Genomic DNA, 8,594 nt, shown 5'->3' on the forward strand with positions numbered 1-8,594 from the left:
GCCAAGGCGCTGACCCACGTGATGCAGCAGACCTCTCCTGTCTCGCCTGCTGCTCCTCCCATTGTATTTCGGTGGATCCACCTGTTCTGCTCCCCACTCTGTCTCTGGTGAACCCTCTCACTCCCCTCCCCATATCTCTGGACTGTACCCCAATGCTTGTATGCATAAATAAATAAAACAGATCTTTAAAAAAAAAGTGGTCTCACCTGGAAGTGAGCGCTCACAGCCATCTGGCGGCCACCTGGGAGGACTGCAAGTATTGTCAGCCTGAGTCACACTTCACTTCTTCCTTCTGGGGCGGTGACATCTAGTCACGATGGAGACCACCCTGGACTTCCAGCTAGACTTGCTTCACATGCCAGCTCTACCATTTACTGTGCGGTTGGGGCACGTTCTTCAGCTTCTCTGGGGCTGACTTGTGAAAAGGCTTGCAGGTGGTTGTACACACTGAGCTCTGATGTGCCCCTGGCTGGTGGGAGGGCTGGAGGGGTGCCGGGGAGGGAGGAATTCCTCGAGGAGGTAGGGACAGGCACGAGGCAGGCAGGTGAGGAAGGGCTGCGCCTTCCTCTAGACAGCAGGTCTTTAGGGAAGAGTCCTGGCTGGCAGTGATGACTCAACTATCTGGGTGGCAAGGAGCAGTTTGGGAGCATAAGAGAGTGCAACGTGAAAACCCACGGCCTCACTCGAATTTCCTGGCTCTTGGGGTTTCTCAGGGTTACAAATGCCACTGTGGTATTCTCCTCCCTGGCTCCCAGCGGGGGGACCTCCATCATGAACAACAGATTGTGGCTCGGGAAGTTCTGGCCAACCAGCCCCCTCAGCAGACAGCGTCAGTCTGGAAAGGAAATAGTACCTAAGACAAATTTGGAGAAAACTCGTCAAAATGTATGAGACCATGCCAGATAGCATCCCTTCTGCTCAGGGATGAGGCGGTAGCAGGACAACCGTCTTGGGCATGGACTAGGAAAACAGGGAATGGGAGGAATGCAAAGGATGAGGGCTGTTCTGGGGATGGCAAAGGCCAACACTGGTGAGGTAGAGAGGGAGCGAGATTCTGTAGTGACGAGGGGATTAATAAACCACCCCTGCCGCTCTTAACCAAGGAAGAAAGTCCTTCCAGCCTTCCCAAGCCTGACTCAGCAGCTGCACCCTTCCTGCGGCCAGCTAAGCAAATGTTAGCGCCCAGCTCTGATGAGGGCACCTGAGTCCTGGGGGTTGGTGCCCCATAGCCTGTCTCTCTCTGACACCCCCATCTTCCTTGATTCATACCTATTACTGCTCCCGGATTCCCTTCTCTCTCTAGATGTTGCTTTTTAGTCATCCAACCAACAAATATTTGCAGAACACCTGCGACATGTCAGGCGCTGTTCTCTAGTGGAGTGGGACAGTCGGTACAGCATGGAGCTGATGTTCCAGCAGGTTGAGCTAGTAAACGGGGTGGGCAGAGGAGAGCTCGTCGGGGAGACGTGCTTCGAAAGCTGAGACCTGAATGAAATGAACAGTCATTGCAAAGGTTCTGGAGCAGGAACACTCCGATCGCCGGTCTGGGCCTTCAGTGGTGGGGTTCCCTGAGGCTGCTTCTCACTCTCTGCTCCTGCCCCTAAGTAACAGCACCTGCCTAGAACTTCAGTTGTCACCTGCACAACTACCTTCCACGTGGCCTCCTCCTGCCACAGACCCAGTGCTTCCTCCTGTGCTGAGCCCCTAACTGTGAGGTCGATAATAAAATAGCCTCATCTTATAGATAGGAAACCAGGTATAAAGAGCCTAAAAACTCACCTGAAGCCACACTGCCAGGAAATGGAATGGGGATTTGAATCTGGTCTACCCTCAGGCCACCACCACCCACCAGGCAGCCCAGTGTCACAGGAGCCAACCTGAAGGACACCATCTTCTCAGCCCCACTCCTCTCCTCTTCCCAAGTACCCTGCCACTGGCTGTCACCTGGCCCCCTCGCACACTGATGGGGAGCGAGCGCTGTGGGGGAGAGAGGTCATGCTGGTCGTGTCTGGGATCTGGTCCCCTCTGGTTTCCTCGACTCCTCACTGATGCTCCGCAATCTCCCCATCCCATGGGCCTGGGATCCAATAAGGATCTAAGTTAGGGACAAAGGAGGAGCAGCCATGACCCTCCGCCAGGGCTGGCCACATGGGTCACTTGTGGAGATGCAGGCAAGGGCCAGGACTCAGGGCGGGTAGTGCTGGGACGGCGGCTCTTCAAGTCCCGGCCCCCTAAGGTGGGCAGCTGAGAGCAGCCTGCTCTGGGGACTCCGCAGCCAGGTTCTCTGCCTCCAAGTCCTTCCCGGCTCCCCATCTCCTGCTACTTCGGGGAAGGGCCCCCCACACCACTCTCCTGGCTTTCCAGATCCGTGAATAAATAATTCAGGTTCTGAAACAGTGCCAGGCCCCCCCTCCAGCACTGTGAGGGCGCTCTCGGGCTGACGCCAGTGATGTCACCGGGCTCCTTACCCCAGCCCCAGCATCAAGAGCACCTGCCCTGGCAGTAACTTACCCGCCTGGTCACTGCTGGCCGGACATTCCATCCTGTCCCGCTCACTCTGGGACTCACTGGCCACAGTCACCTGGTACCTGCATTCGAGCACCCCACAAGCAGCAAGCATCACTGTGCACTTAGCAGTACTTCACTCCGCACCCTGACAGGGTCGTGGTGACCTGAAGTGCCATTACCTAGGCATCCCATCTTCCCTTGCCACTGTGGGTTCCCCGAACCGCACCATGCCACAGAGTCACCCTGACATTGCTATCTTTGTCTTGCTGGCTTCCCTCTCTACTTCAGCGTCCCACAGCCACCATCCCCCAAGATCCTGTCACCATGCTCATATCGTCACTGCCACCCACCTCCCTTCTCCCTCGTGCTCCTGTCACCATCACCCTGGAGCCCTGTCATCCTCACCAGGGACGCCTGTTCAGCCCCATCACTTGTTCTCCATCACCTGAATTCCACCAGCCCGTCGGCCACTCAAGGGTCCCGTAACCCCGCAGCCCTTGGGTTCCCCTTTCCGCTCCCCGCTCCACATCCTCCGCAGTCCCCCAGAGATTTCAAGGCTCTCCCACCGGCACCCCGAAGCCCCTCCCCGCCCCCCACCCCGCCCTCAGAGGGCGCCGCGTCAAGGACAGCGCAGGCCGACTCGGGAGGGGGCGGGGCCACAGCCACGGTCGCTTTTTATGAATGGGGGAGCGGGCGGCGCAAGGCCTCATTACAATGCCGCGCAGCGCGCGTCGCGCCCCAGCGCGCCGCGCCCATTGGCCGCCGGGGCCTCTGACGTCACTGAACCGGTGGCCGGGGGCGGGGTGGGGCGGGGTGACTCACGCCGCTTCTCCCGCGGCCGCGGGGGCTTCTCGGGGTCCGCGCACACGCTGCGCCGTCCGGACCCGAGCGGAGCCTCCCCGCGGCCCGGCCGCGCCCCGTCCTGAGAGGTGAGTAACGGGTCCCGTCGCGGCCACCAGGTGTCCGCGAGGACGCGCAGGATGCAGAGGCCCTGGGCTAGCGGTAAAGCTCCCAGCTGCTGGCCGGGGTCGGAGGTCGAGACCCGGAGCCCAGTTTGGGCTAGCAGACCGGGACCCATGTGTCCGCGGGCCGAGAACCTTCGTCCGGGTGGCCCGGCAGGGGCACGCACTCTCAAGGACCCTAGGCCCTGGAGGGGCTGGCTGAGGGCCCTCCGAGACTGGGCCAGCAGGAGGCGCTTGGGGCTGCGACCCGGGCGTCCGAGCTGGAGGTGTCTGACTTAGCGATCAGGACTTCCGGGCAGAAGGCGGAGTCAGGCCCGGGATCCAGGTGTCCTGACAGAAGGAGGAGTCTGACTCAGGAACCGGGTTTCCAGCAGGCGGTATCTGTTCCAAAGACCCAGATGTCCAGGCGGAAAGAGGGGTCTGTCCAGGGACAGGAGTCTGGGCGGTGTGTGTTGGCTGGGGGAGAAGGGGTGTATGTGGGAAGAGAGCTGAATTCCCAGGTGTGGTTAGGAGTGCGGGTGGGGGCCGGCGGGAGCTCACGCGCTTTCCTTGGGGGCGGAGCCTGGGGCTGAGCTGAGTCGTGAGGGGTCTGGAAGCCTTAGAAACGGAGCGTCATCCTACCTAATAAGGGAGGGAGCAGAGCTGCCCCTAGTCTTGAGATGTTTCCCCAGTCAGGGGCCTCGCCTGGATGCTGTGGGCCCCCATCCACTCGTGGTGGACCTTCACCTGGTTGTCCTCTGTCACTCAGGGGAGGAAGCGGCCTGCAGGACCCATGGAGTTGGAAGGGAGAGTAACAGACTCAGGAAATGGGCCCCCAGGAAAAGACCCTGTGGGTCTAGGGGCATGAGAGAGAACAAAGGTCTGGAAGGACCCTGGGCCCTGAAGGCGGGGGCAGATGGTGGGGGTGTGTGTGGGGGGAAAGGAGGCATTGGGAGCCTTCCAGGTATCTTGAGAAGAGACATGCTGCCCTCCAAACCCCACTCCCCAGCACCCGGCCCCATCAGCTTCTCACAGGGCCTTTCTCCTACAGGTACCATGATGTGGGGTGCAGGCAGCCCCCTGGCCTGGCTCTCAGCCGGCCCAGGCAACGTGAACGTGAGCAGCGTGGGCTCACCAGAGAGGCCCACAGGCCCGGCCGAACCACTGCCCTCACCCAGGGCCTGGGACGTGGTGCTGTGCATCTCAGGCACCCTCGTGTCCTGTGAGAATGCTCTGGTGGTAGCCATCATCGTGGGCACTCCTGCCTTCCGTGCCCCCATGTTCCTGCTGGTGGGCAGCCTGGCTGTTGCAGACCTGCTGGCAGGCCTGGGCCTGGTCCTACACTTTGCTGCTGTCTTCTGCATTGGCTCGGCTGAGATGAGCCTGGTGCTGGTTGGTGTGCTGGCGACGGCCTTCACTGCCAGCATCGGCAGCCTGCTGGCCATCACTGTCGATCGCTACCTTTCTCTGTACAATGCCCTCACCTACTACTCAGAGACGACAGTGACGCGGACCTATGTGATGCTGGCCCTAGTGTGGGGGGGCGCGCTGGGCCTGGGGCTGCTGCCCGTGCTGGCCTGGAACTGCCTGGATGCCCCGGCCATGTGTGGCGTGGTTTATCCACTCTCCAAGAACCATCTGGTGGTCCTGGCCATTGCCTTCTTCATGGTGTTTGGCATCATGCTGCAGCTCTATGCCCAGATCTGCCGCATCGTCTGCCGCCATGCCCAGCAGATTGCCCTCCAGCGGCACCTGCTGCCCGCCTCCCACTACGTGGCCACCCGCAAGGGCATCGCCACTCTGGCCGTGGTGCTTGGCGCCTTTGCCGCCTGCTGGCTTCCCTTCACCGTCTACTGCCTGCTGGGCGATGCCCACTCCCCGCCCCTCTATACCTATCTCACCCTGCTCCCTGCCACCTACAACTCCATGATCAACCCTGTCATCTATGCCTTCCGCAACCAGGACGTGCAGAAGGTGCTGTGGGCTGTCTGCTGCTGCTGTTCCTCTTCTAAGATCCACTTCCGATCCCGTTCTCCCAGTGACGTCTAGTTACACCTTGGTGACCTTTCAGCCCTGATCCTACGGAATTCCAGAATGTTAGGTCCTCCAGGGCTTTGTTCCAACCCTCCAGCTCCACACCCCCAAGACCCAGCTGGTTCTGGAGTTCTAGGACATTGGGTGTTTCGCAGGATTCTGTCCAGATCCTTGCAGGGCCCAGCTGGCTCTGTGGTTCTTGAATGTTCAGGTGGTCAGGGTTCCACTCAGAAATGCCCCCCAGCCCAGCTGGCCCAGAGTTCCAGAATGCAGCTGGGTGTTCCACAGTGCCATTCCAAGTCCCTGACCTTCCCTCCCCCTTGACCTTGACCATGTCACTTTACTTTACATTTCAAATCTAATGAGTCAGAAAGGCTGGTCACTTAGTTGCCTCGATAGAAAGTTGGTCCGTTTATATGTGCAGATACAAAGAGAGTTTCTATTTATGGTTTGTTTGTTTATTTATTTATTTATTTATTTATGGGTGGTATGGGGGGGGGAAGAGACCCACACCTTAAAATCCAGGCCATACCAGGGTATCCCCAGTCCCCACACCCCCATTTCTGACCTCAGTTCCTAGAGGGGGGAAAGGGAGAAAGAGAAACCACGTATTTTATTATTATTTTTGCTTATTTTTTAATCAAAGAGATCATAGAAACCAGAGCCTTCTCCCCAGGCCCGCCCTCCCTCGGGTTTGCAGGGGGAACACACCAGCCTCTGGTTTTTTATTTTTTTAAGAAGCCATCACCTGAGCAACCGAGAATTCCTCTGTGCTGGGGGCCTGCTGCTCTCTGGTGGCCATTTGGGGGAACTGCAGCCCGGTCAGGCAGCCGGGACCAAGATGAGAGCCCCAATTCCACTCTCACCTGGCATCCAGGGCCACCGCCATGGCCTGGGGGTCAGGCCTCACCCTGCAGTGCCCTAGAGGAGGCAGGGCGCAAGCCGACACCTGGCCCCCTCTGCCAACCCGGGTATGGCCCCCAGTGCATTCCCTATTCCTGTCCCTGACCCGGCCCTCAATAAAACATGATTTTGTGATAAATAATGTTTCTGTGTGTGTGTGTATAGAGTGGGCTCTAGTGAGGTGTGACGAGGGAGAAGCTCTGCCTAGAAAGTCTCAGGCCTCCCAGTGAGCAAAGCCGATCAGTGGGTACTGAGAACATTCTGCTCCACAAGTCCATTGTACAGATGAGGAGACTAAGGCCCAGAGAGGAAGAGCCAGCTGCTAGGCTCACACAGTGTGCCAGGTTGCACTTGGGTCTTTCTCCATTTCCCCGGCCAGGGCTCTTTGGCCTGCTGTTCAAGATCCCAGCAGTGGCCACCAGAATCCAAGGGGAGAGGACCTGCCACAGGCGCTGGGTCAGGGCGGGCCTGGGCAGGGCCACACAGCTCCTGAGCGGGCGGGCGCACTGTGAGGATCCCCACCGCCTGGCAGGCCTCGAGGCCACTCTTCACGAGGCGCAGGGCCTCGCCGGGGGTCTTGTTTGACCAAAGGGGAGAGTGAACGAAGAGTAACGGGCTTCACTCACTCACTGCTGTCCTTGTGAGTAGCTGAAGTTCCAGCCAGGGAGACAGAAAGAGATAAGCTAAAAATACAGCAAAGCCAAAGAGTGGTAAGTCCTCAGAAAAATAAAGTAGGGGAGCGGCACGTGGGCGATGTGTGTGTCATCTTTAAATGAGGGCGCCCACAAAGGCCTGACTGAGAGGAGGCATTTGATTTGCCTAAAGTTACACAGAAAGGAGTTGCGCTGAGGCTTGAATGCGGGTCCATTTGACTCCAACCATCCGTTTTGTTTCTTTTTTGGACAAGGGAGGGGTTTCTGAGGAGTCCAAACAGCAGGCGAGGAAAGTGGGAGAGGAGGGAGGGGCTGTAGGCCAGGGTGGGAAACAGGGTTTCCAGCTGCCCCAGGGCCTTTGAGAGGGGTGGTGTAGGAAAAGGACCTCCAGGCTGCTTCCCACAGGGCCTCACAAAGCACCCCAAGGTCCAGGAGCGGCCAGGTGCCCATCCTGCCTGGGCAGGGCTTGGCTCGGTCCTTTGTTTCCCCACCCAGCTCTGGGCTCCGGCAGGGCCTGGTGCATCTGAGGAGGCCTCTGGCTGTGGGTGCTCCTGTCTTGGACGTGATTGTGTGGTGGGGCTGAGGCATTTCCGGAGTCTGCAACAGGGGCCTCCATCTTGGGCGGACGTCACCCTGAAGGGCATCAGAATCTGCCCGGGGTGGAGGCTGTGTGCGCGGTGGGGCTGGCTGGTTTCTCTCTGCCCCTGGGACTCCACAGATACAGTTCAAGGCCTCTCTGTCCCCGTCCCTGGAGGCTTTGCTCCAGGAAGCCTCCCTGGCCCCACGGTTCTGTGGCTGTGAAAATGCGGTTTAGACAACACACCTTGCCACACTTGCTTCAAATAAATGTGCACAGAGAAATCTTGCTTTCCTCCTCAGAATGGGGACCTGAAGGCACCTGTGCTCCCAGTGAGGGTGCCGGAGGGGAGCACTAGTCTGCCCCCTCAGCCTGAAGCCTCCAGACTCAGCCGATGCTCAGCTTGGGGCTGCTTAGCACTGCATGCCAGTGAGTGTGTGCGCGCCTGTGCACGTCCCTGGCTGGGGGTCGACAGCCTTTTCGTCTCTGCCTTCTCCAGATTTCCAGCCCCATCCTGATCCCACCCAGCTACAGAGGCCCTGGAGGGTGAGCAGGGCAGTGGGACTCCCTGCCTTGGGGGAGGGAGGGCGAGAGCCCTGCTGGCCAGCCCGCAGGAGGGCTCTGGGGTGGGGGTGGGGCCATCTCCCCTCCCCTTTCCCAGGTCCTGTGTGAGGGAGGGGGCAGCCTCGAGTGCTGAGCCCCGCCGGGGCCATGACCGCCTCTCCCTGCAATAAGTGAGGAGACAGCAGCTATTAATATAAGATGAGTTCACGGGCTCACAGCTTCCGCAGGCTGGAAAACAGACTCCCGGGGCCGGGGGCTGCGGCAAGGCTCGTCTGTCAGATCCTCTCCTGGAGCTGGAGCCTGCCAGCCCCCACCCCCTCCTGTGGGCACAGGGGCACACGCACCTGGACGCCGACGTGGGCACACACAGGCCCGTGAGGGGCGGGCAGCGGCCGTCCAGAGGACACAAGCACA

General features: G+C 59.6%; 1 protein-coding gene across 2 annotated transcripts; it reads left to right on the forward strand.

The window, feature by feature from the left end:
* Positions 1-3,349: 3,349 nt before the first annotated feature.
* Positions 3,350-6,531, forward strand: GPR3 (G protein-coupled receptor 3). 2 transcript variants are annotated; one of them, XM_004678673.1, is made up of 2 exons: positions 3,350-3,437; positions 4,501-6,525. In XM_004678673.1, exon 2 carries the CDS (start codon positions 4,506-4,508, stop codon positions 5,496-5,498), a length of 993 nt encoding a protein of 330 aa, XP_004678730.1. In that variant the 5' UTR covers positions 3,350-3,437; positions 4,501-4,505; the 3' UTR covers positions 5,499-6,525. The 2 variants fall into 2 exon arrangements, with proteins under 2 accessions (XP_004678730.1, XP_012577616.1); XM_012722162.1 differs by lacking the exon at positions 3,350-3,437 and adding an exon at positions 3,824-3,888 and having other exon boundaries at positions 4,501-6,531.
* The last annotated feature ends 2,063 nt before the right edge of the window (positions 6,532-8,594 follow it).

This window comes from Condylura cristata, unplaced genomic scaffold (assembly GCF_000260355.1).
Source record: "Condylura cristata isolate star-nosed mole 26May11 unplaced genomic scaffold, ConCri1.0 scaffold00008, whole genome shotgun sequence".
In the NCBI taxonomy this organism is placed as follows: domain Eukaryota; kingdom Metazoa; phylum Chordata; class Mammalia; order Eulipotyphla; family Talpidae; genus Condylura; species Condylura cristata.

Coding starts and splice junctions, on each gene's coding strand:
- GPR3 (XM_004678673.1), top strand. CDS start 4,506: ATGATGTGGGGTGCAGGCAGCCCCCTGGCCTGGCTCTCAGCCGGCCCA.